The 26,758-nt window shown below is 43.0% G+C and overlaps 1 protein-coding gene and 1 long non-coding RNA gene across 9 annotated transcripts in view; one reads left to right on the top strand and one right to left on the bottom strand.

Moving 5' to 3' along the window:
* Positions 1–1,163: 1,163 nt before the first annotated feature.
* Positions 1,164–20,772, top strand: LOC141990735 (uncharacterized). Of its 3 annotated transcripts, none has more exons than XR_012640250.1 (4): positions 1,164–1,301; positions 4,090–4,234; positions 11,653–11,840; positions 11,952–20,772. It is a non-coding gene; the product is annotated as an uncharacterized LOC141990735 (long non-coding RNA). The 3 variants fall into 3 exon arrangements; XR_012640251.1 differs by having other exon boundaries at positions 11,653–13,916; positions 15,732–20,772; XR_012640249.1 differs by having other exon boundaries at positions 11,653–20,772.
* The window catches only part of DOCK3 (dedicator of cytokinesis 3), a 628,721-nt gene continuing 617,800 nt past the window's right edge, over positions 15,838–26,758 (bottom strand). For 2 of the 6 annotated variants that reach the window (XM_074958289.1, XM_074958293.1), the window contains 3 exons: positions 23,423–23,545; positions 22,713–22,795; positions 15,838–20,408 (listed from right to left, as the gene is read on the bottom strand). In XM_074958289.1, the coding sequence (XP_074814390.1) occupies positions 19,896–20,408; positions 22,713–22,795; positions 23,423–23,545 (719 nt within the window). In that variant the 3' untranslated portion in view covers positions 15,838–19,895. The remainder of the gene's footprint in view (positions 20,409–22,712; positions 22,796–23,422; positions 23,546–26,758) is intronic. The other 4 variants (XM_074958288.1, XM_074958291.1, XM_074958290.1 and 1 more) reach the window with 2 other exon arrangements.

Here is a 26,758-nt window from a genome sequence, read left to right as displayed (position 1 = left end):
CAAGTGAGGGTCTTCTACTAAAATGCGGCTTCCGCCCTGGCCCATATGCAGCTTGCCTGTGTGCAGCAATGGTCTCCCCAACCCTCATGGCACAGTGTCGCAGACAAGTTAGCCTGACTGGGACAAGGACCACAGGGGCTCTCCCAAGAAACCTGCTCAAGCACATTGCCCAAGTTCTGGATGAGACCTTTGAAAAGATCACTGAGGCCGATTACTGCGATGTGAGAGAGCACATCAACGCCCTATTCTGCATCTAGGCATGCATGCAGCCCTAACCCTCCTCGCCCCAAGAGCCCGCACCGAATAACTTCCTTCCCAAAATAAAAGCCGCTTACTGGGGACCTCCTCTGGTGTTTGTCCTTCCCCAAGCACCAGCCGCTGCGACTGGCTATCTTCCTCCTGGCTTGAGAACAGCTCCTGGCTGCATGCATCTAGGGATTCTGGGGTGTCTTCCTCTTCCTCAGCACCCTCACTCCCACTTTCCTCCTCCTCCCCCTGCCTTGTTGAACTGGGCTCTGAAATGTTCATGGTGATACCAGTCAGCTCTGTGTTCTTCGGGAACCAGGGCACAGTATCTAGCCTGTCTGACTCATGAAAGACACCCCCCCCCCCCCCACAAGCCTCTGCTTAAACCAAAACCCATCAGAGAAAAGACTTGCAGAGAGCAATGAAGGGCGGATGGGAGACTCACCTAGACCCCTCCTGACAAGGGTGACGAGTCAGACATCTCCATTAGCATACAGAATGGAAAACAGAGACAAGTCCCCTAGCCTCATCTGTATGAAAGATGACACAGGGAGACATCTCAATTTGCATACAGAATGGAGAACAGAGAACCGCACTGAACTGTGGGACCAGAAAAGCAGGGAAGCACAGCATCATGTGGGATCTCTGCTCCAGATGTTAATGAACCTACGCCTGCGCACACCCAGCTCAGCAATTATCAGACCAATTCTAGTAATGAATCCTTGATTGATATCCAAAATACTGAAGCAGCCTTGTTACATTGTGAGCTCCCTGGAAGAAAACACCACTCATAGCCAAGAGTGATCAGCTCCTATTGTTTAGCCTAATGAAAAACCTTGAGTCATCAGTTTACCCACAAACAAATCGAGTGTTCTCCCTTGAACCATTGTTGTTTCTCTACAAAAACCCCTACCTATGTTCAAGTAAGTGTTCTGATGCATGGACCCAAACTCTGTATCAGTGCCACTGGGATTCCATCTCCTGACTGATCGTGCTGGGGGCTCTGCCTGTCTCCAATACTCAGGACCCTGAGCTACCACCATCAGGGATGGCAGGTTTGTAGAAATTTTGGTGGTGCCCAGAACCCACCCCCCCAAACTCTGTCCCCCACCTGCCTAAGGCTCTGGGAGGGAGTTTGGGTGGTGGGGGGGAGGAGGTCAGGGGTGCAGGTCCTGGGCGAGGATTAGGGTGCAGGAGGGGTGCAGGGTGCAGGCTCTGGGAGGGAGTTTGGGTGGGAGAGGGGGTCTGGGGTGCAGGCTCTGGGATGGAGTTTGGGTGCGGGGGTGCAGGAGGGGGTGGGGGTGCAGGCTCTGGGCTGGGGGTGGGGTGTAGGAGGAGGTGAGGGGTGCAGGCTCTGGGAGGGAGTTTGGGGATAGGAGGGGGTGCAGGGGTGAGGATGAGAGGTTTGGGGTGTGGGAGGGGTTCAGGGCTGGGACAGAGGATTAGGGTGCAGGGGGATGAGGGCTCGGGCTGGGGTGGAGGGGTTTGGGGCATTGGAGAGGCTCAGGGCTAGGGCAGAAGGTCAGTGTAAGGGCAGCCTGCCCTGCCATTAGTGAATGGGGGGCACTAGGACCCTGCGGCAGCAGTTGATGCGGGGAGCAGGCGGAGCAGAGTCAGCGTGAGCTGCAGGCGCCGGGGGAGGTGAGCGGGGGCAGCAAGTGGGGGCCGGGGGACACTCAGGGGAGGTGTGGGGGGGTCAGCAGGTGGGGCCAGGGGAGAGACCCAGCCCCAAGCATTGGTGGAGCTGGGCCCCTGGGCACCACGAATGAATATTGCTGAGAGAGTAATTTAAAACCCCAGATATGTAAGTAGATCAGGAAATGTCTAGGAAGACGCGATTAGGTTTATTCCTTTTATTTCGTTATGGCTTGTGGATTCTTCTGTGCTAGCCCCAGGTGCTTTTGTTTTGCTTGCAACCTTTAAGATGGACCTCAAGAAAGCTATTCTTCATGCTTATTTCTTGTAATTGTTTTTTTTAAATCTAGCAAAAGCCTAAATTCCCAGATGTATTTTCTTTCTTTTTTATTAATAAAATTTACCTTTTTTAAGAACAGAATTGGATTTTTGTGTCTGAAGAGGTTTGTGCACATGTTGTTTAATTAGCTGGTGGCAACAGCTGATTTCCTTTGTTTTTCTTCCTCAGCTCTTCCCCGGGGGGGGGGGGGGGTAAAGGGCTTGAGGGTACCCCACAGGAAGGAATTCCCAAGTGTGCTTTTCTGAGTTCTCAAAGGGGTTCTGCACTTGGGTGGTGGCAGCATCTATCAATCCAAGGCCAGAGAAAAGGTGTAACCCTGGAAGTTTAATGCAAGCCTGGAGTGGCCAGTATTAATTTTTAGAATCCTTGCGGGCCCCCACCTTCTGCACTCGAAGTGCCAGGGTAGGAAATTAGCCTTGACACCTTCGTCTGCAGCCAGATTAAAAGAGCAGCCATGCAGCAGCCATTAGCTGAGAAGCAGGAAGTCACATCCTCACATTCCATCTAAATTACATTAAAACAATGTGATATCAGGCTGTTAAAACGGAGACCCCATCCTAATGGCACCCACTGTCACCAGATAAAGAAACAGATCTTAAGATAATTAAAGAAAACTTAGTTTGATAGCATCCTGTCTGTCAAGAAATCACTTATCAATAGCTGTGGTTGCAAAATCCTCATTTCTTTATTGTTTTGTCATTATGGTCCCACTTCCCTATTGTTTATCCGTATAGTCTCTGTCCGGTTCTTTAATTGGTTCTGTCTGTTACATAATTAATTTTGCTAGGTGTAAATTAATTAAGGTGGTGGGGTAGGATTGGTTAGAGAATTTTGTTACATGATGTTAGGATTGGTTAGTAAAATTTTAGTATAATGATTGGTTAAGGTATAGCTAAAAAGGACTTAAATTTCACTATATAAACTGGGGTCCAAAAGGAAGTTCTTTGGGAACCAACTCCAGGACAGAGCCCCAAAGATCAGAGCTGCCAGACCTCAACACTGTGCCAATGACACTGTGCAGAAACTGGAGTCCTCCAGGTGGACCTGATCCTGACTGGCCATCAAGAAAAGTTCATCTATCTTATTGGGAGTGGAGAGCACTGTATGTCTAGCATGTGCATTCTGTTTGGGATAATTGTTAATAAATACAGGTTATGTAGTATCTTACTGTGTAAGACTCTTTCACCGATAAAAGGTCCTGCACACCTGCTGAAGTAGTATACATCTGGAGCCCTACGTATTGGGAAAGGGTGTGGGTACTTAAATTGACAAAGTTAATTACACCCTGAGCCCTATGAATTGGGTATGGGCGGCCCTCAGCCCTACGAATTGGGTCAGGGTAGGTGCTTTTCACCTGGAGCCCTATGAATTAGGAAAAGGTGGGGATGCCTAAATTAACCTGTACCTTAATGTGTGCAGGTAACAACCTCAGGCAAGCACTGAAGAGCTCTAGTCAGTCTTCTATGGTATTCAGGAGAGGAACTCCCTTTTCTGCACTTTAGTAGAACTGCCAGTTATGGGATGGCATAAAACCATATGATCTGAAGGGGCCGCAAGGGTCATCTAGTCTAACCCCCTGCCAAGGTGCAGGTAAGTACATCAAGTGGTTGACTTTCGGCTGTGCAGCAACACATCTTTCTCCTCGTCAGAGCAGTCTACCTCTAAGTTATGGAACCAAGACGAAGCCAAGCCTGGAGGCAGAGGACCTGCAGGTTCGGGTGCAGGATCAGCCTGTCACTTTGAGAGAGCAGGTGGGGAATGGGGCGAAATGGAACTGGAGGACATATTGCCATCTGTGTCAAGTAAGAAAACCAGACTTGTTTTGGCCAGGAGGGGGCAATCAGAATAACTCTCGCTTTGTCTTGTAGAATTTTCAACTGGACCTTGGATAGAAGAGGAAATCAGGGGAAGGGCATACAAGAGGTCCCTGTCCCATGGGAGGATGAGGGCATCTCCAAGTGAATGCTTCCTCAGGTCAGCCCTGAAGCAGTAACAAGGACAATTCTTGTTCTGGTAAGTAGTGAAGAGATCTGTAGTTGCATTTCCCCAAAGGACAAATATGTCCTGAAGCACCTCTAAGTTGAGTTCCCATTTATGGTCGTGAGAAAAGTTACGACTGAGACTGTAGACTGTCACGTTCTGTATCCCTGGTAGACAGACAGCTGAACTGAGCGCATTGTGATGGATGCACCAGTTCCAAAATTTGAGTGCTTCCATGCTTACGGAGGGAGATCTGGCACCCCCTGGTGATTATGTAAAATATGTAGGTCAATATTGTCCATTGTGATCTTTGAGTGGGTTTTCTTGGTGAAAGGCAGAAAGTGTGTACAGGTGTTCCTGATGGCCCTTAGCTCCAAAAGATTGATATGGAGGGTCACTTGCCTGGAACCTTGAGTTTCCCAAATTTAATAAAATCATATTTGGCCATGACAGCTTGGTAGTTCGTGACTCTGATGAATACGCCTTTCTCCCAAAGAGATCTAGCCTTTTCCAATCCCAACTGTATGGGGTCGACTTGGCGTGATGTTGCTTGCCTCATGCATTAACTGCATCCACTATGATGGAGTTGGGTTGCGGATGTTGAAATAGAAAGTCTGCTTGGGGAGGGATGTAGTATTTTTTTGTCAGCTCTCTTGCTGGTCGATCTGATAGAGGCTGGTGTCCGCCAGATGACTTTGGCAGGATCTAGAATCGCCTCATTAATTGGGAGGGCAATTCTGGATGAGGAGGTGTGCAGACTATCTACCAGCTTGTGATGTGTAGCTGCCACCTCCTATAGGGAATTTGCGGCTTATTCATCACCTTCTATGTAATGTCTTGGAAGTTCTTGAAATCATCAGCTAGTGATGGGGGGTGGGGGGGGGGAGGAGGGGGCAGGATTATAGCCTTAGCTGGTGAAGATGAGAAGTCTGTTGGAGGGGTAGCTTCCCTTTTGAACCTTTCCTCCTGTTCCTCAAAAGCTTCCGTCTCCTCTGGTTCAGGGGCTCTGGACAGTGATTCCGTGGGAGAGTATCTGGTAGACTCTCTCTGAGAGACACTAAATACCCATGAAGTATGGGATCTGTACATTTCCCAGAAATCCCGATATGGTCATTGTGGGTGAAGGACATGGATGGTGTAGGGTACACAAGGAGGCCTGTACCAAAATCATGGGTTAGCTCAATGGAATTGAGGGGGACCCTTTTATTGTGATGGTGGGCCATGATGAGAAGCCCAGGAAATGACATCCTCTTGGTCACTGTCAGACTCATCACCAGGTAAGGGTAGTGTTGACCGGGGTATTGGTGGTACATGGCCCAGAGCCGAGGGTGATTCCGGGCACCAGAATGTGTTCGGTACCAGGGCCTCGGTTCCAAATAATGGGGATTGTGGTTCTTCCCCATCAGGTCTCTAGGGTACCAGAACTCTTATGGTACCATTGGCAAACTCGGTACCACAGAGATGTGTCCATTGTACGTTGTTGGTACCGATGGCTGTGAAGGTGCAGCGCGTTCCCTAGATGAGAGCTTTGTTGCACCCGGTACCAAAGGTTTTCTCGGTGTTGGTTCATTTGTCTTTGCCCTTAGGGGGCACTACTGCTGTCTCATGGCCTGAACCCCTGCCATCTCTAGGCGGTGCGGCAGACCTCACAGTGATTAATCTCGTAGAATTTTCAACAGGACCTTCTCAAATAAAATAATCTTTTATAATGAAAAGGGTTAGGCAACCGAAATGTAGGGGTCACTACCAGCTCGCTGTACCTCCTGAAAGACACAGCATAGAAGGCTCAGGTCATGGTGAGCAGAAGCGTGTGAGCAAAGATGGATTCGTGCCACCTTTGTGCTCTTTTGAGTCTGCACTGCTGCAAGGGTCAAACAGTTCCTGAAGTAAGATAGAGCCTAGGGCTGCACTAACTTATAGCATCATCTCTAGAACTACCTGTGTGGTGCACTGTAGCCCAGAATTCCTCAATTAGGGCTGTCAAACGATTAAAAAAATTAATTGCGATTAATCGCGCTCTTAAAAAAATTCATTGTGATTAATCGCGCTCTTAATAATAGAATACCATTTATTTAAATATTTTTGGATGTTTTCTACATTTTCAACTATATTGATTTCAATTACAACACAGAATACAGAGTCTACAGTGCTCACCTTATATTTATTTTTGATTACAAATATATTCACAGTAAAAAACAAAAGAATTAGTATTTTTCAGTTCATCTAATACAAGTACTGTAGTGCAATTTCTTTATCATGAGAGTCGAACTTACAAATGTAGAATTATGTACAAAAAAACCCTGCATTCAAAAATAAAACAATGTAAAACTTTAGAGCCTACAAGTCCACTTAATACTACTTCAGTCAATCGCTCAGACAAACAAGTCTGGTTACAATTTGCAGGAAATAATGATGCCCACTTCTTGTTTACAATGTCACCTGAAAGTGAGAACAGGTGTTCACATGGCACTGTTGTAGCTGGCGTCACAAGATATTTACGTGCCACATCTGCTAAAGATTCATATGTCCCTTCATGCTTCAATCACCATTCCAGAGGACATGCGTCCATTCCGATGACAGGTTTTGCTCGATACTGATGCAAAGCAGAGCGGAATGACATATGTTCATTTTCATCATCTGAGTCAGATGCCACCTACAGAGAAGGTTGATTTTCTTTTTTTTGGTGGTTCGGGTTCTGTAGTTTCCGCATCAGAGTGTTTCTCCTTTAAGACTTCTGAAAGCATGCTCCACACCTCGTCCCTCTCAGATTTTGGATGACATTTCAGATTCTTAAACCTTGGGTCGAGTGCTGTAGCTATTTTAAGAAATCTCACATTGGGATCTTCTTTGTGTTTTGTCAAATCTGCTGTGACAGTGTTCTTAAAACAAACATGTGCTGGGTCATCATCCTAGACGGCTATAACATGAAATATATGGCAGAATGTGGGTAAAACAGAACAGGAGATGTACAATTCTCCCCCAAGGAGTTCAGTCACAAATTTAATTAACGCACTTTTTTTTTTTTTTAACGAGCATCATCAGCATGGAAGCATGTCCTCTGGAATGGTGGCCCAAGCATGAAGGGGCATACGAATGTTTAGCATATCTGGCATGTAAATACCTTGCAATGCCGGCTTCAAAAGTGAGAACAGGCCATGCAAACGCCTGTTCCCACTTTCAGGTGACATTGTAAATAAGAAGCAGGCAGCATTATCTCCCGTAAATGTAAGCAAACTTGTTTGTCTTAGCGATTGGCTGAACAAGAAGTAGGACTGAGTGGACTTGTAGGCTCTAAAGTTTTACATTTTTTTGTTTTTGAGTACAGTTATATAACAAAAAAAATCTACATTTGTAAGTTACACTTTCACAATAGATTTCACTACAATACTTTTCAGAGTAACAGCTGTGTTAGTCTGTATTTGCAAAAAGAAAAGGAGTACTTGTGGCACCTTAGAGACTAACCAATTTATTTGAGCATAAGCTTTCGTGAGCTACAGCTCACTTCATCGGATGCATACTGTGGAAAGTATAGAAGATCTTTTTATACACACAAAGCATGAAAAAATGGGTGTTTACCACTACAAAAGGTTTTCTCTCCCCCCACCCCACTCTCCTGCTGGTAATAGCTTATCTAAAGTGATCACTCTCCTTACAATGTGTATGATAATCAAGTTGGGCCATTTCCAGCACAAATCCAGGGTTTAACAAGAACGTCTGCGGGGGAGGGGGGATAGGAAATAGCAAGGGGAAATAGGTTACCTTGCATAATGACTTAGCCACTCCCAGTCTCTATTCAAGCCTAAGTTAATTGTATCCAATTTGCAAATGAATTCCAATTCAACAGTCTCTCGCTGGAGTCTGGTTTTGAAGTTTTTTTGTTGTAATATCGCAACTTTCATGTCTGTAATTGCGTGACCAGAGAAATTGAAGTGTTCTCCGACTGGTTTATGAATGTTATAATTCTTGACATCTGATTTGTGTCCATTTATTCTTTTACGTAGAGACTGTCCAGTTTGACCAATGTACATGGCAGCGGGGCATTGCTGGCACATGATGGCATATATCACATTGGTGGATGTGCAGGTGAACGAGCCTCTGATAGTGTGGCTGATGTTATTAGGCCCTGTGATGGTGTCCCCTGAATAGATATGTGGGCACAGTTGGCAACGGGCTTTGTTGCAAGGATAGGTTCCTGGGTTAGTGGTTCTGTTGTGTGGTGTGTGGTTGCTGGTGAGTATTTGCTTCAGGTTGGGGGGCTGTCTGTAGGCAAGGACTGGCCTGTCTCCCAAGATTTGTGAGAGAGTTGGGTCATCCTTCAGGATAGGTTGTAGATCCTTAATAATGCGTTGGAGGGGTTTTAGTTGGGGGCTGAAGGTGACGGCTAGTGGCGTTCTGTTATTTTCTTTGTTAGGCCTGTCCTGTAGTAGGTGACTTCTGGGAACTCTTCTGGCTCTGTCAATCTGTTTCTTCACTTCCGCAGGTGGGTACTGTAGTTGTAAGAATGCTTGATAGAGATCTTGTAGGTGTTTGTCTCTGTCTGAGGGGTTGGAGCAAATGGGGTTGTATTGCAGAGCTTGGCTGTAGACAATGGATCGCGTGGTGTGGTCAGGGTGAAAGCTGGAGGCATGTAGGTAGGAACAGCGGTCAGTAGGTTTCCGGTATAGGGTGGTGTTTATGTGACCATCATTTATTAGCACTGTAGTGTCCAGGAAGTGGATCTCTTGTGTGGACTGGACCAGGCTGAGGTTGATGGTGGGATGGAAATTGTTGAAATCATGGTGGAATTCCTCAAGGGCTTCTTTTCCATGGGTCCAGATGATGAACATGTCATCAATATAGCACAAGTAGAGTAGGGGCGTTAGGGGACGAGAGCTGAGGAAGCGTTGTTCTAAGTCAGCCATAAAAATGTTCGCATGCTGTGGGGCCATGCGGGTACCCATAGCAGTGTCGCTGATTTGAAGGTATACATTGTCCCCAAATGTGAAATAGTTATGGGTGAGGAAAAAGTCACAAAGTTCAGCCACCAGGTTTGCCGTGACATTATCGGGGATAGTGTTCTTGACGGCTTGTAGTCCATCTTTGTGTGGAATGTTGGTGTAGAGGGCTCCTACATCCATAGTGGCCAGGATGGTGTTATCAGGAAGATCACCGATGGATTGTAGTTTCCTCAGGAAGTCAGTGGTGTCTCGAAGGTAGCTGGGAGTGCTGGTAGCATAGGGCCTGAGGAGGGAGTCTACATAGCCAGACAATCCTGCTGTCAGGGTGCCAATGCCTGAGATGATGGGGTGCCCAGGATTTCCAGGTTTATGGATCTTGGGTAGTAGATAGAATATCCCAGGTCGGGGTTCCAGGGGTGTGTCTGTGCGGATTTGATCTTGTGCTTTTTCAGGGAGTTTCTTGAGCAAATGCTGTAGTTTCTTTTGGTAACTCTCAGTGGGATCAGAGGGTAATGGCTTGTAGAAAGTGGTTTTGGAGAGCTGCCGAGCAGCCTCTTGTTCATATTCCGACCTATTCATGATGACAACAGCACCTCCTTTGTCAGCCTTTTTGATTATGATGTCAGAGTTGTTTCTGAGGCTGTGGATGGCATTGTGTTCTGCACGGCTGAGGTTGTGGGGCAAGTGATGCTGCTTTTCCACAATTTCAGCCCGTGCACGTCGGCGGAAGCACTCTATGTAGAAGTCCAGTCTGCTGTCTCGACCTTCAGGAGGAGTCCACGTAGAATCCTTCTTTTTGTAGTGTTGGTAGGGAGGTCTCTGTGGATTAGTATGTTGTTCAGAGGTGTGTTGGAAATATTCCTTGAGTCGGAGACGTCGAAAATAGGATTCTAGGTCATCACAGAACTGTATCATGTTCGTGGGGGTGGAGGGGCAGAAGGAGAGGCCCCGAGATAGGACAGCTGCTTCTGCTGGGCTAAGAGTATAGTTGGATAGATTAACAATATTGCTGGGTGGGTTGAGGGAACCATTGCTGTGGCCCCTTGTGGCATGTACTAGTTGAGAAAGTTTAATGTCCTTTTTCTTTTGTAGAGAAGCAAAGTGTGTGTTGAAAATGGCTTGTCTAGTTTTAGTAAAGTCCAGCCACGAGGAAGTTTGTGTGGAAGGTTGGTTTTTTATGAGAGTATCCATTTTTGAGAGCTCATTCTTTATCTTTCCCTGTTTGCTGTAGAGGATGTTGATCAGGTGGTTCCGCAGTTTCTTTGAGAGCGTGTGGCACAAGCTGTCAGCATAGTCTGTGTGGTATGTAGATTGTAATGGATTTTTTACCTTCAGTCCTTTTGGTATGATGTCCACCTGTTTGCATTTGGAAAGGAAGATGATGTCTGTCTGTATCTGAAAACCTGGATTTGTGCTGGAAATGGCCCAACTTGATTATCATACACATTGTAAGGAGAGTGATCACTTTAGATAAGCTATTACCAGCAGGAGAGTGGGGGGGGGGGGAGAGAAAACCTTTTGTAGTGGTAAACACCCATTTTTTCATGCTTTGTGTGTATAAAAAGATCTTCTATACTTTCCACAGTATGCATCCGATGAAGTGAGCTGTAGCTCACGAAAGCTTATGCTCAAATAAATTGGTTAGTCTCTAAGGTGCCACAAGTACTCCTTTTCTTTTCACTACAATACTTGTATGAGGTGAATTGAAAAATACTATTTCCTTTGTTTTTCATTTTTACAATGCAAATATTTGTAATAAAAAATAATATAAAGTGAGCACTGTACACTTTGCAATCTGTCTTGTAATAGAAATCAGTATATTTGAAAATGTAGAAAAACATCCAAAAATATTCATTTCAGTTGGTATTCTATTGTTTAACAGTGTGATTAATTGTGATTAATTTTATTAATCGTGATTAATTTTTTTTAGTTAATAGCGTGAGTTAACTACAACTAATCGACAGCCCTACATGCAATTCTATAGGCACACTCCTTTCCACTTCTAGGACTGCCCTCTCTGCTGGGGCTTGCAAATGAGGGGTACATTGGCTATATGCTGCTCCTGCCTAAGGGAAATTCTCCTTGGCTCCTGGGGGCTCTTATGTGGTTCCATATGCTGTTGCAACTGCATACAGGGATAGCAGGGGCCAGAAGTGGCCCTATTCTTATTTTATTACAAAATACATGTTCAGTGTTGCTATATTGGATGTATTGATTTTGCAATAAGTCTGTTGTTTGATCTATGTGCAGTGTTATAGATTTGCTTCACTAATTTTTCTTCCCCCACTACCCCTTGCCTTTTGTAGATGCATGAATACTGAAAACAAACAACTAATTATAGTAATTTAACTGTAGGGAGGTACTTCACCACCACCAAATGGAAGTTTAAGGTGTATCTAACATTAATTTAAACCAACATTGACTGCAGCCCTGTATTGCATTTTCTTTGCTTGGTTGTGAATCCAAAACCTCTAGCTTTTTCTCCTGGTATTTCTTTCTCTCTCTCTTCTTTAGAACACAGGAATTGCCATTCTGGATCTCATCAAGAGTTCATCTAGCCAGTATTCTGTTACAGACAGTGTCCAGCACCAGATGCTTCAGAGGAAGGTGCAAGAAACCCTTCAATAGGCAGTTATGGGATAACTTGCCCTGAGATTCTCCTTTTAACCCCCCAATAATTAGAGATTTGCTTGTGCCCTAAAGTATGTTTATTTTCCTTCCCAAACTATTGTTTATTCTTTTAATATTTGCTATAACAACTCTGAATATTCTTGTTAACCATATACAGGTTGACTTCTTTTTTTTAATCCTAGGGTCTTCGCCACAGTAATGAAATGTGCTACAGCGTTCCACAGGCTAATTGTGTTGTGTGAAGAATAATTTCCCATCATCAGTTTTGAATTTGCCACCTTTCAATTTCATTCAATAGCTCTCAGTTTTTGTGTTATAAGAGTGAATAGAAGTTCCCAGTCTACCCTCTCTAGAGCATTTATCATGGCCTCCTATTCATCTCCTGAGATAACCTCATTCTTTTCAATCATGAGCATTTCCATACCTCTAATAATTTGCATTGTCCATCTCTGAACCCCTTCTTATGCTGCATCATTTGTAGTTGGGATGACTTGAACTGAACACAGCAATCTAGGTGAAAGCATATAATTGACTTATATAATGATATTTCATATTTATCATTCTTCTAAAAAATTTTCCTCAGACATCCTAATATTTTGTTTGTTTTGATGCTGCTGCACATTGAGCAGATATGTTCACACTGAGGCTCAAATGTTTTCCCCGAATTAATAGTTAATTTAGATCCTAGTAAATTGTACAAGTAGTTCAGATTATTTCCTCCACCGTGCATTACTTTGCATTTGTCAGCTTTGCATTTTATCTGGCATAATGTTGTCTATTTACCTTGTGTGGATAAGTCCATCTGAAGTTCCTCAGTCTTCTCCAGTGTTGACCACTCAAGTAATTTTGTGTCATCTGCAGATTTTGCTACTTCATTGCTTTACCCCCTTTTCCAGATAATTAATAAATATATTATACAACACAGGTCCTAGTACAGAATCCCCAGGACACCCCATTGTTACCTTTTGCCATGATGAAAATTGACTATATTCTAAATTCCCAGTGCCTCATGTTCCCAGTGAGGGTTTAGCTGCTGGTCCATAAGTGGGTTTAAGTAGGCTTCCATTCAAGGCACTCTTCAAATATTTCAGTAGGTGGATTCAGAGCTGCTGTACTTACCACTGTGCCAGGTCCAAAGGAGGAAGCAAGTGCAAGCCCCTTGAAGGCACAAACCAGCAGTATGACTGAAAAAGAACCTATGAACTCCAATAACATTTTCCATACAGGACACTGTAACTCGCCTGATACCTAGCAGTGCACCTTCTAGGGACCAGATTCATCCCTGTGCTGACATGGGAACAGAGGGGATGAGGCTTGCAGCTCTCCTATTCAAGGACTGTGGGAGTGTGCTGGGCCCCAGTGCAGGCTACGTCTAACTTGTGCCCCTACTGCAGTGATCACTATGGACTACTGTAGAGATACAGATTCTGCCCTGTCCATGCTCCTTCCTTACCTCTTCCCTGGAACAATTTGTGCCCTGAACTTCGTGGAGGTGGAACAGAACTGGTGGACACAGCTCTGAAACCAGTGCAGGGACCCATGCACCAGCAGGTATTCCCCAGAGGAGTTTTGCCTAAAATACAACCCTTTTGCTACAGCCTCGCTGGTACAAAGGGGTCAGAGGGCCAATGAGGAATCTGGCCCCAGATGTCCAAATCTTAACATTTTTGGTTTTCTGTGGAAAAGCCATAGGATCCATATGCTTTCTTTCATCTCACTGATTATAGCAAAAGCGTATGCTGGAGCCCCTCAGCTCTCCAAAGCAAAGGCTGAGCTTGTTAGTGTTGAGGCATCTAGACTATCAAACCATCCTTTTCATGCTTTCCCCTACTATATAATGTCACCCCCATAGCAAAGACAATATACAACTGTTGTTCTGTGGCTGGGAAGAGTTTCCTCTGTAACTCACGGCTAAGGAGTGAACACTGCATGAAACACCCCATCCAAAAGACGGGAAATGGAACCTCTCATGCTGTTCTTCAACTTCTAATTTCTTACATACTAGGATAAGGGAATCCACAGTCCTTACTTTAGAGAGAGGATTTTGGACATTACCAGGCCTCCAGCTCACTTTCTCTTCAGAGGTTCCTTACTCTTACAGTGGACTGCAACTCTCTTAATTCTCCCTCTTTCATAATATCAATAAGGTGAGGCCCTTATTTTCTATGTGTACCTGGAAGATAAAAAACATCTATATTTACATTTGCACCTTTCAAAGGAGCCCCTCAGCAGCCTGGTAAAGCATCCAGCTCAAGCTGATAGCCCAATCCTGCAAGGTGTTGATCATCTCATATGGTATCTGCATGCCTTCAGTTGGGTACATAAGCAATCATGTAACATAGTAGGCATTTACACCTGGGTTACAGATTGCCTTTTATGCATGGTGAAACATGATGCAGAAGACCAAGTGACTTAACCACCCTCTAAAGTTAAACACCAGGTCTTCTTTTCCTGTATATCCTGACTTCTTGAAGTATGTTATTGCTTGTATAGTAATGTCTCTGTGGCTGGTCGGCGTGGGCATAACCACACTTTCTTGGAACCCTTAGTGAACAGTACTCCATTTCTCTGACTCATTTTAAAACATTGTTTCAACTTCCCAGCAATATTTACAGAACTATTATTCTGTATCAGTATATGTTATTTATTCGGTGCCCATTTACTTTGGCCTGAGAGCAAGGAACAATGAATCAGGGCTTCTGGGTTCTACTCTGGTTCTGCCTTTGCTACATAATACTGTGCAAGTAATTTTAACCTTTCTGTGCCTCAGTTTCCCTATATGTAAAATGGGAATAATGATACCAGTCTCATAGGTAGGGGGAACTGATTTCAATATACATCCTAGGGAAAAATACACAATGAAGTATACTACATACTAATGAAGAACAGTAAAAATCTATTTAAAACTAACTAAAATAATGAGATACAAATCTAAATCAATATAACTGTCTGCTGCCAAATGCCTTTTGAAGTAAAGTATTTATTCCCCACAAGTACAACACCCTTGTTATCTCTCCATGGTGGTGGTTTTTTTGTTTTGTTTTGTTTTTTGAGCTAAGGACTCTGAGAACAGGAGTCAATCTAGTCGCTAGACTGCGGCTCAACAAGTCTATAAGGGCCTGGCTGGCCTTTATTTAGTGACTATACTTTTAGTTAATACTATTATTTGTTCAGTAGCTTATTGTCACATTCAGCATCAGTGAAAAATACCCTCTCCTCTAGGAACACCACCTTTCCACCTTTTAGTTAGTTTTCCTTACTTATAGTCCCTTCATTCATATATCTCCTTTGGATTTCATTTTCTCCAGTAACTCCTATCTCCTACTTCCTTATGGTCTTCACTCCCACCTGTTTCCCCATTCTATCTGCTAATGAATTAGTAATTAAATGCATTATGTTGACACTCAAATGCCATATCTCTCGGTTTTAAAGTTGACGTTCCAATGAGATGAATGGGAGACAATCTATTTCACACTTCTGAGTAATTGTTTCAGGTTGTCCACAGGCTTGGCCAGACAGCATTACATCAGTTACACTCATTTGACAATTGGAAGGTCTTGCTCGTGACCATGAGGGCTAGAAACTTACTTAAACAAAAAAAAAGATCAGGTTATGCACAATCTGATTATATTGTGCTGGCCACATAAACACAACTATCTGGCTGGATTTGGCTCATGGCTGTATGCCTGACATCCCGGCACTAGGTGATTTGAATGTTAAAAAACAAAAACTGTCATCTTAATTCAAACAGCAGCAATCAGCCAATTAGGGAGGCAGTTTGGAATCAGTTCCCTCTCCCCATGTAATGTTCCTGGATTTCCTTTTGTCTCCTCAGTAGTTTCCCACCCCCAAAATGCTGGATTGTGTCTGGTTTCTTTGTTGTGGATTTTGATATCACCTGCAAGAAGAAGGTAGAGCAAGATAAACAGGATTAAAAATACACTATCTGTTTCTGTCTCTAGCACACACAGACCCTGCGAACACCAGGGGCAGCATCTGGACAACCGTCTCAGCAAGACCATAATGAATACACATTAACCCAATGTTTTAATATCAGGTATTAATCTTTAATTCCACATCACAGCAGTCGAGTGAATGGGGAAGGAAAAAAACCCAGCAGCTATTTACATCTAAAATTCACATCACTTATTTGTTGGTTCTGGAAACATGCTATCACAATATATACAATGAAATACCTTTAGGACACTTGTTCAAATTCTTTTTTTTTCTTTTATGTTTGCTTTCCATTATAGTTAAGAGAGCTTTTTTTGATTTTTTTTAAACATGAATACACAAAAGAGAAGTGGTTAGAGGTTTTTGCCTTTTTTAAATAAGCACAGAATGCCAGAGGTTAAAAACACATTTACAGGGCAGAGTACCAGTCAGACAGCACGATCTATACATTTTTTGCTCAATTTCCTGTACAAATACACAGCATTCAAATGGGATATATACAAAAAACACATGAAGGAAAAATTAAATATCACACTTTTTTTTCTGCTTCTGCTCTACAACCTTTCCAATTTGGCTGCCTCCTCTCCCCCGACAGATATGTAGTAACCCCTTCCCCACCCAAAGAGGGAAATAAAGGTTAAACAAACAAAAAAAAAAAAGAGGAAAAAATCCCGTGGTCTTGCACCTGGCAGCACAACCAAAACATTCTTCCAACCAATGAGCAACTAACTGGCAGATGAATGCAATTCTTCTCATTGCTTCATCTCCATCGTTGCCTCTGCCCATTCCTTTTCCTCTAGACAGAGGGTGCAAACACCAATGGTGGAAAGTTTAATAGCCTATGCTTTCAGAAGAGAAGTGGTGGCCCAAGAACCCAAAAGAAGCATTTTCAATTTCAAACTTGGTACATGAGTATGGAATGACCATGTTCCTTGTAAATTATCTCTGTTTACGATAGTTACACAGAGCACAGCAACAAACCCTGGTAGCCAAATTCAGCCCTAACTCAGAAAATGTAGTTGTGCCCGCTTACCCCAGGGCTGAATTTGGCTTTAAGTTTCATGCTGCTATTGGCCAAGCATACTTGCCCCAGAGAGTAGTATGAGTGTTACACTCACCAGATCTTAATTATAATAGAATCTCCCCCACCTCCTTCTCTTCCCACCCAGCACAACCCCCACTGCCCTTTGAAATTAGGCATTTAAAAAAAATACACAGAGTATTTTGCAAAAATTTGACCATGGTTCTGAATAACTCCTTGGAGACTCAAATCTAATATGTTTGTGTTAATTGAATTTGCTCCTTCATGAAACTTGGTGGCTATGGACCTGCTGTAAAATTGGCTGACATCTGTTTATATAAGCTAACTGATCATCTAACTTTTAGAAAAAGCCTTTACCAAAAAGTAAAATAAAATCAAAGCTGGGCGTCGCCATGCCAGACACTGTCCTTCTAATCAGCGCAGCATGATATGCATTAGGAAATCCCTTAGAACTCTGGTTAGCAGTTAGCTCTAGTCAGTCACACTGGCTGGATATTTAGACTAACTCGAATGTTAACTCCAATTTACACACAAAGCTTTATGCGCAGACACCTTATTTTTTGCTGTAAAGGAAAGCTTAATACATTTCCAGATACAATAATGTTTAACCCTTCTACCAAAAAAGGAAAACAAGCATCTTGTTCTAATAAAGTTTCATATGAAGATCCTGGGCCAGATTCTCAGATGGTGTATATCAGAGTATTCCATTCATTTCAATGGAGCTATCCTGATTTACACCAGCTAAGACTCTGGCTCTTAAGAGCTTCACCATTTTTCATTTCTACTCAGACCTGCCTTGGCATTTATGCAAGAGATGAAATGCTCATTGTGGACCAGATTTTAACATCTGTGTTTCAATGGTGAAGGATACAATGATTCCGGGTGTCCTGCTCTAGCAAAAGTAAAGGAAACGGGATACATCTTCTTCTAGCCAGGCAGGCCAATGAAGAAAACAGAACAATATTTCTTTTGCATGGGCTAGAACTTGAGAAAGAATAAATGAATAATCTCAACACCCGCCTCTATACAATGGCCACCTGAGTCCAAACTTGATACAGATTATCATTTTCAGGAGAATTTGGAAATGGTATATTTGTCCCGTCACTTTGTATGGAGGTAGTGCTAAAGGTGGCTTGCAAAGGGAAACGTTTCCTCTTTTGCTTCTTTATAATGTTTATGATATATAGGAAACAGCATGGATGGGGCACAGAATTGGGAGTCTGGATACCTTGGTTCTGTTCCCATTTCTGGCACTAATTTGTGTAGTATTGGGCAAATCCCTTAACTTCTCTGTGCTTCAGTTTTTCCAACTGTAAAGAGGAGGGGCATTGTTACTTATGCTCCTCCTCTGGAATGTGCTTTGCAATCTACAGATGAAAAGTGCTGTACAAGTACTACGGATTATTATAAAATTATAAAGAAGGGCTGAAATAAGGGATTTTATTTTTTGCTTATTTATCTTATAAATATTATGAATATAAAATACTTGATATTTTCTTCCCTATTTTTGCTGGAAGATTTCTCAAAGGACTTGAAAAATGGGAAATTTCTCAGCTCTCAAATAAAATGGCAGTTTTAGTGGATCTTTCACCAACAAAGTTTTTCTCCCGTTTGTCAGGTACTAAGCAGGTATTAAACAAAGAAAACAAAAAACCCTAGAACTTAGAACAGCCTGACTAAAATTCCCTTCCCCACTCCACTGCTCTGGTCTCAATCTCTTGCTTTGTGTCACATCATAATTGCACTAAATTCTACAGTTCTTCATATAGTCTGCCAGCAAAAAAGGGAAGTCAAGACTGGATATTTGTGCAATGTAAAAAACAAAGAGGAAAAAAACCCTTAAAATAAAAGAAGAAAAACTTTTCAAGTCTTCTTTACACACCAATAAGAAGCAAAAAAGGGAATAAACATCTCCCCCCTTCCCTCTTACAGTTAATCTTTAAAATCCCTGAAGCTGGAGTGCACACTACACACTGGGCATTCTTGCAGCTCATAGGGTTTCCTATCTGAAGGGAGAGATGGAGGCATTGTGCAGCAGCAGCAGCGAAATGTATCAGAAGGGCACATAAGATATTACAGTAACAAACACAGTTAATGGATGTTGGTGTGGATTGTGCAGACTTTCAATCCTGAGGCAAGGACCGGATATGATGTATTCAAGCCTTCTCTTCTTACTTGCTGAGTTATCAAGCAGTTGTTGCATGAGCCACTCAACTGGTTCCTTGACTGGAATAAAAGTGCTGGTGACAACCACTTGCCCAGAGCTAAGCATGAGAAAAGGCTCAGAATTGGGTTGCAGCCCTAGAGGCTACATAACCCTCTCTTACCCTGCAGTAAAGGTGGATATGGACTATGACTCCAGTGGAAAAGCAGCTGGCTTACCCAGTAAAAAAATGAAATTAAGGAACAAAAACATGAAAAACCAAAGTACGTGTCCATGAACAACCAAAGGAGGCAGAGTTTGTTTGAAATGATACCTCAAAAATCAATATGGAAGCCTGTCAGCACTGGTTAGATCATTTTATCACAACTGAGTCAATGCAGGAGACTACTGTAAAGCTGTTTATGGTCATAAACCTGGAAGAGCCAGTTTCTTCATAGAACAGCCGAGTTTCCATTGCCTGCAGAGAATGCACCTTCCAGCCTGACAGTTCATGGAATCCCTGAATTCAGCAATGAGCTTTCACTTCTATGCAGCAAAGAAACATGTCCCTAGTGCAACTGCTTCTACTTGTGTGCATCTCAAAACTGGGAGGAAAGCTTTTTAAAACAATTCGCCACATCCCCCCTTCAATATTCCAATTCTTTTCAGTTTCTGCAAGTCTCTATGGCTAACAGCTTACATGCCACTTTGTGTGGTCTGATAAACTGCAGAAGGAATAAAGCACCCACTGCACACAAAAAATAATAATTAAAAATAACATAAAACCAAAAAGTATAAAATACAATAAAAAGGAAAGCAGCAACCTCACATGCCAGCCCAAACTTTGTATGGGCTCCGGACATTAACTCATGGCAGTAGAAAGTAAAGAATTGGATTACTGTTCTCTCCTCTGAGTCCTAAACTTTTACATCTTTCTTCTGGTCAGACCTGGAATTACTATACAAGCTTCTTTCCAGGTAGTCCTGCTTACTGCTCACTGATGCCATGCTCCCATGCTACCCTGGCCTGCTCCTCCTTTCCACCACTAGCTGGTTGGGAGACTTTGCGATGGAGTGGCCGGTGTTTGTCTTCCTCTTCCATCATCAGCATCATTTCCTCTTCATTCTCCATGTTTGGGAGCCGAGCATGATATGGTTTTGGGGGGAGAGCTGGAGGGTCCATAGTGTCCTGAGGAATGACTCCAGATGGAGCAGAGTGGCTTCGACATGGCTGGGACTTGAGTGACTCCAGAACATCAGGTTCAGAGAGACTGTACCTGACAGGGAGGTAGGGTGTCTCTAAGTCTTCATCAGTATTCCAGGCCTGGCTAGGGACAGAATCCATGGTGTCTGTGCGAGGAGGGGGCTCAGATGAGTGTCCAAAGTTACTCTCACTTAAGGAGGACACACCACTGCTGGCACTGCCTGACAGAGTGGAGTTACTTCCATCCAGGCCAGACTGGGGACTTGTGGGTGATGCAGGAATTGGATGAAGAGGAGACTGTTTAAAGAAAAACACATGTTAACATCCGTGATTGGGCAATTGTGCACCTGAGTGGCCATGTTTCATTGTTTACAGCTCATTAGTTACTGCCTAATTGCTTTTGTATTTAAGAAAATAAGAAATCTGAGCCATTTGTACACCCACAACCTGATTTCCATGTACAAATACCTGTTTGTACAGGCAAATGTGTTTTTCCTGTATGCATGATCAAACAGTAAAAAACTAGCAGTCATGGTGGTGACACGCTCTTCTCCAATCCTATTTAACATGTCCTACATCCCAGCATCTTCCATTCACCACACCTGCCTTGCTAGGATCTCCTACATTCCGTAAATATCAGAGTATTTATGTAAAATCTTGCAACACAAATATTACAATAAAAACATTAATAATGTGTTATAAGTTTTTACACATTGATTTATTTTTTCAGTAGTTTTGCTATTTAGAAGTTAGTAATTGCTATTTATTAAAACTGTTTCAGTAGCTATTTCCTTTCCTTAGTTCAAGAGTGCATATTAACTAGCTTCCTTTTGTCTTTTTATTTTAAAAGATTTAATGCCACACTGTGTATCCCTGTCCTCCCTAATGCATGCTGTCTCCCCCCAATTCCTGTAGCTCTCATTGTGGGTATCTCCACATTTATCTTATTTCTGTATTTTCCAATTTTCTCTTCTCTCTCTTCTTTTTTGCTCCTTTTCCCTCTCTCCTCTCTCTCTAATCTTTCTCAGCTGTCTTTTTTCTGAGGTAATGTCTATATTTTTCCTGTTGTTTCTCTATTCTCCATGTCCAATCCTCTCCCAGTCCTGGAAACCAAACTGTCTGCAAGTGAGGTCCAATGGGGTTTGATGGGGAATCAATCAGTTTTGCAAGTGGATCTGCGGCTATCCAGCCCTGTCCCCAATCTTCTCTGAGCCTGTGAGGAAGTAGCTCCACCCAAGCAGGACTTTCCATAGCCATAAAGATTTTTGGTCTGTGACTTTATACTCTCATTTCTCTTTCCTTTCTCCCTCTGCTTCTTTTCCTTGTACTCTGTGCTGCTTTATTCCCCTCTTCTTCTCTTCCCTTTACTGCTTCTCCTCCCAGCCTGCATGCTGCTCTGCTGCCTGGCTCCTCAGAGATGAAGTAAAAGTAGAAAGTTCTCTGAAGCTTAATAGCAGTAAATGTCAGAGAGTTTTGTTAATTTCACACTTGCAATCACCTGTTCTGCTCCTCTCTCTACTCCACTGCTGATGCACACTGAGCAGGGGGTAAGGAAAAAGAACAAAGGGGGAGCAATTTCTAAAGCACTCATCAAATCTTGTTAATTTCAGTTTACTGCTCTGCTGGAAGCAGCACACAGAGAGACAGAAGTTTTAGAAAGCATCAGAATACAGCCTACTGATGTATATTGGCCCAACTGACTCATTTGCCAGCACGTTCATGTAGGTGCACCTGTTGTGTGCATGTCTGAAAATCTGGCCCTAAAGGGAATAGCAATGAATGAATACTCTTAGCAATTTGTTTGCTCTCTAATAAATAACACTCTCTTTGGCAGATTGATTCTAGAGATTTTATTATTTGATGAAAAGGACTGATTGGAGAGACAGCAGGCTAAGCATTAGTTTTACTGTTTTCATTCAAAACAATGAGTTCCAGATGAGGTCATAGACCCTTTGTTTTCTGTATGTATCAGGAAAGAGTAACTAACCCTTGCCTCTTGAGGCACAGAGCGGAAAGCATCTACTTTAAGAAGAGAAAAGATGATCTGCCAAATCACTAACTGATGTTCTGTTCTGGAGGGCAATCTAAAGAGAGCTGACAACTAAACATTTTATCCCCCCATTCCTGTATCAATTTGAATCAAAAGGTATAGTAGGCCAAAAAGATAAAAATGCTGCTAGTCTGCCCTCAACCTCTCTCAAAAATCCCTATGTGAGGGGCATGAGAGTCCCAACTGTGATTAGAACTGGCTATTCAAAGGCTTGTGTTCTTGGATCGAAAACACATATATATATAGTAAAAGAGGGTAAGCCTCCTATGGGCAAAAGAGAGCACAAACATATCTATGGGCTACTTGATTACTGGAACAGCAGCAAACTGTCCATTTAATGGAGATCTTGGTGTAGACAATCACCATGTCAGCCTTCAGTCTGAACTTCTGTTTCTTAGAAATAGATGATGTATTTTCTACTGCTCAGACAATACAGGAATAAGGCAGGCTGGAGAAGGTATATGAGAGCTGGAGATTCTGGAATTGATCATAATTGCTAATGACCAGATTAGCTGGATGCTGTGTTCTGCAACCTTGAGAGGTCATTTTACCTTGCGCAATGTCCGAGCAGGCAGTGCTGGAGGAGCATCACTGAGCTGGTGGTGGAAGGCATCAAAGTGCAGTGAGTAGTGACCTGAAATGAGACAAGGAATAAAATAGTAATAAAGAATTGTAGCTGTGGGCTCACAGATCTGTACAACCTCAAGGCAGTAAGAATTCACTGTTCTAGTCCTCTGTAACATCAGGTAACCAGGTCCAACTGCCGACAGTCCCATCTCCAGTCCAGAGCTTACCATATATCCTGGAAAGCAATCCTTGTAATGGGTAACCCAAAGTGTATCTGTTACAAAGTGCAAATGAGGAGTTCAGTAGCAACAACAGAATTCTACCCACCGCTGTTATCAAGGATTTCATGGCAAGGCAGCAGTCTCTTAAATGCTGAATGTCTGGAAACACAATTAATATCTTTGTAGCCTTAAGCTACTGCTGAGGATCGTCACTGACAAGAAGCCAAGACAGCCAAGACAGCTTACACTACTCATAAACCTAATTCTAGTCCAAAAACACACTTACGACCTTATTGCTGCAGCTGATGAAATTTTAAGTGTTATCTAATGTCAACCAAGCAGACCAAATAGCCTTCTCTCCCTGCACTCCTTACAAAAGGCTCATACAAGTCAATGTTGGCTTTCATGTGACCTAGGTTTATCTGTGCATGAGCACAGGACTTATCAAGTGGACCTCCTGGGGGTTTCCTTACCATGGGGTAGGCTTCGGGGAGGTACTGGTGGGGCCAAGATGCTCCCAACGTGGGCAGACAGGAATGGCAGGGCCTCTCTGGTTCCGCTGTCTAGGCTCCAGCTGCTGGGCGCTGCTGGCACAGCTGAAGGATTGAAACAGATTGAACTTGGGTACATTACATTACAAGTTTTTCTTGGGGATGGAGGCAATGGCATTTCTCCATTCCTCAACTGAGTATGTGGATCTGGCTGCTTGCCATTTGATGTAGTACCTGACCATAAGGTGGACCTGAAGGCAGCAAGCACAAGAGAAGCTGTGCGCTCTTTGGCTGCAAGGATGGGCCAGACTCCAAGGCCAGGGTGAACTAGGGGGCTGCAATCTACAGAAAGGTGATTATTTTAAATGTAAGGGTAAAGAGAAGTAGACTACAAGCATAAGTGGCAGAAACCTCAGTAAACACAACAAAATCTGTTACTGCACCATAATGGCTAGGTGGAGGATGACTAAGCTGATCATATCTAAACATAATGCAACAAAAACATTACCTTTAATGGCATCATTTACTAGGCAAAGAGTTAATCACTAGCTATGATCACTATTTTTCAAAATGTGGTTATAAGGAATCAGAAAACCCTATTTCAGAATTACCATCAGAAGACCTGATTTTCTTTAGCCAAAGAAGACAAGAAATCTTTCCTGTCTTCACAATCATATAATACATACTGGTTACGATCTCTAAATGCCTTCAGTTTTGCATGGAAAAGAACTCAGGCAGAGAAACCTAAAGTAATGCACTCAGATCCGAGAAGCAATAGCTTTTTCCTTCTAGACTGAGTGACATTTGAAATGTCTGGAAAGATCTGAACTCTCGTTATTAAAGAAAATACACCCTTTTTTCTTTCAGACACATTGCATCACTTTCTTGATGACAAGAAGCAGCCAATATACTAATCAATGTGCCAGAACAGCGACTTTATCTATTTACTGCTGTGTTGGTTATTCTAAAACTGTTTAATATCTGAAGGGGGAATCAAAATGATTTGGAGAGTCTAACAAAGACACTGAAACTAGTTTTGATTAAAAATATTAGCCCTTCTTTGCAGGCTCTGGGTGACAGAAAATATGGGTTCTAACAATAGGTCTGACAGTAGAAGATGCGAATACATATAGGGTTACAAAAAGCTGATGATATACCAGTGAGTCCATTATGGCTACTAATGCCAAGTAGCAAGTGGAAAATGCAACAGGGACCATAACGCAATAGATGCCAATGGAATTATAGTTACTTTTTTTTTTCCTAATGGGACCTTATCCTCATTCCTCTGCATCTGTTTTGGGGACATAATTGGACGAAAGTAGTAGGTGCTAAGGGCCTCCACCGGCAAAAAATAATCAAAGAGACACTCAGCTAGCCTAGAATATTTTATAGGCCTTAAACTTAACTAAAGTTAATGGTGGCTGGGGGAGGGGGATGGGGTAGGAAGAGGAGATATGCCCAGGAAACAGCTTGTATCTTGGAGAGGGGAAGAAATGCCCTTCAGTCCCAGGAGTCACTGACCTGTGAATATTTCACTCTTAACATGACAGGGATTGTATATTTTCCATATTTCTGTACTTGGTGAGGGTTTTTTTTTAAAGGGGTGGGGGCTCTACCTCCAAATCCATCAATGTCTAACCTTGGACTACACATGTATGTTCTGGAAGAGGGTTGGTGATCTTGGAGAAGCTTAAAAATTCCCTAATCTTTTCCCCAGAAAACAGTAGAAAATGTTTTACTACTGTATCTCAGAGGACCATCCCATCAAAAGATATCCTCTATTCACATGAGTGTCAGCTCCAGGCACCTGGCCAAATTCCAATCTTCCTTCGTGATTTCACCAGCCATTCAACTGCATGAGCAAATTTTACTTACCTTGTAAATCTGCTTCTCTGAACACATCATCTTGCAGGATTCTCACTCCTGAGTCTCAGCTCCCTAGTATAAACAGGCAAAACTTCCCAAGCTTTGAAGGGTTTTTTAATGGTCCCTAAAGGTCTGTAGTAGTGGATAGGAATAAAGGTCACCCCACAACCAAGGCTGTGTGCCACAACTCTGTTTATATATTGCCCTTGGAGCTTTTTAATTAGTTCCCGATTCAGCAGGAAGCAAAGGCTTCCCAAGAGAAAAAAAAATGAGCCAATTATAAAATCAAAATGATTGCAAAATTAGACCCTCAAACATGAAAGATGTAAAGATAAACACGCATTAAAAACACCAATCCAAAAGTGGAAGGGGACGGGGGAAGAGACCGAGTGAGAATCCTAAAAGAGGGTGGACCAGCTCCAGGGATGCACCTGATCTGTACAGAGTGCAGGTCAGGGTAGTAGGTGCAAAGATGGCATCAAGTTCAGTTCTGCACTCACCTGATCCTGCTGGTTAGAATAGCCTGAGGATTGCTCTAGTTTATACCAGCTGCAAATAGCCCCTGTCAGGGTTCCCTCCCCACTCTGAACTCTAGGGTACAGATGTGGGGACCTGCATGAAAGACCCCCTAAGCTTATTTCTACCCGCTTAGGTTAAAAAATCCCCAGGCACAAATTCTCCTTCGTGCCTTGGGTTTAAGTAACGCTGCCACCGCCAAGTGATTTAACAAAGAACCAGGGAAAAGGACCACTTGGAGTTCCTCTTCCCCCAGAAATCCCCCCAAGCCCTTACACCTCCTTTCCTGGGGAGGCTTGAGAATAATATCCTAACGAATTGATTACAAAATGATCAAAGATCCAACCCCCTGGGTCTTGGAACAATGGAAAAATCAGGCAGGTTCTTAAAAGAAGGATTTTATTTAAAGGAAAGGTAAAAGAATCACCTTTGTAAAATCAGGATGGTAAATACTTTACAAGGTATTCAGATTCAAAACACAGAGGATTCCCCTCTGGGCAAAACCTTAAAGTTACAGAAAACAGGAATAAACCTCCCTCTTAGCACAGGGAAAATTCACAAGCAAAACAAAAGATAAACTAATCCACCTTGCCTGGCTTACCTATACTGGTTGCAATATTGGAGACTTGGATTAGGATGGGTTGGAGAAGATGGATTTCCATCTGGTCCCTCTCAGTCCCAAAACAGAACACACACACACACAAAGAGCACAAAAAAACCCTTCCCCCCGCAATACTTGAAAATATCTTCTTTCCCCATTGGTCCTGTTGGTCAGGTGCTAACCTGGTTATCTGAGCTTCTTAACCCGTTACAGGTAAGGAGGAATTCTAGGCTACCCTTAGCTGTATGTTTATGACAGCCCCAGTGGCCAAAAACACACCCAGGGATTGGCGTAGTGCAGGGTCATCGCAGCTGTGTCCTTTTCTCTGCTACATT

The sequence above is a fragment of the Natator depressus genome, chromosome 7 (assembly GCF_965152275.1).
Source record: "Natator depressus isolate rNatDep1 chromosome 7, rNatDep2.hap1, whole genome shotgun sequence".
NCBI classification, from domain to species: Eukaryota; Metazoa; Chordata; order Testudines; family Cheloniidae; genus Natator; species Natator depressus.
Note: the sequence above shows the minus strand (reverse complement) of the source record. Positions and strands in the feature narration are given on the sequence as shown.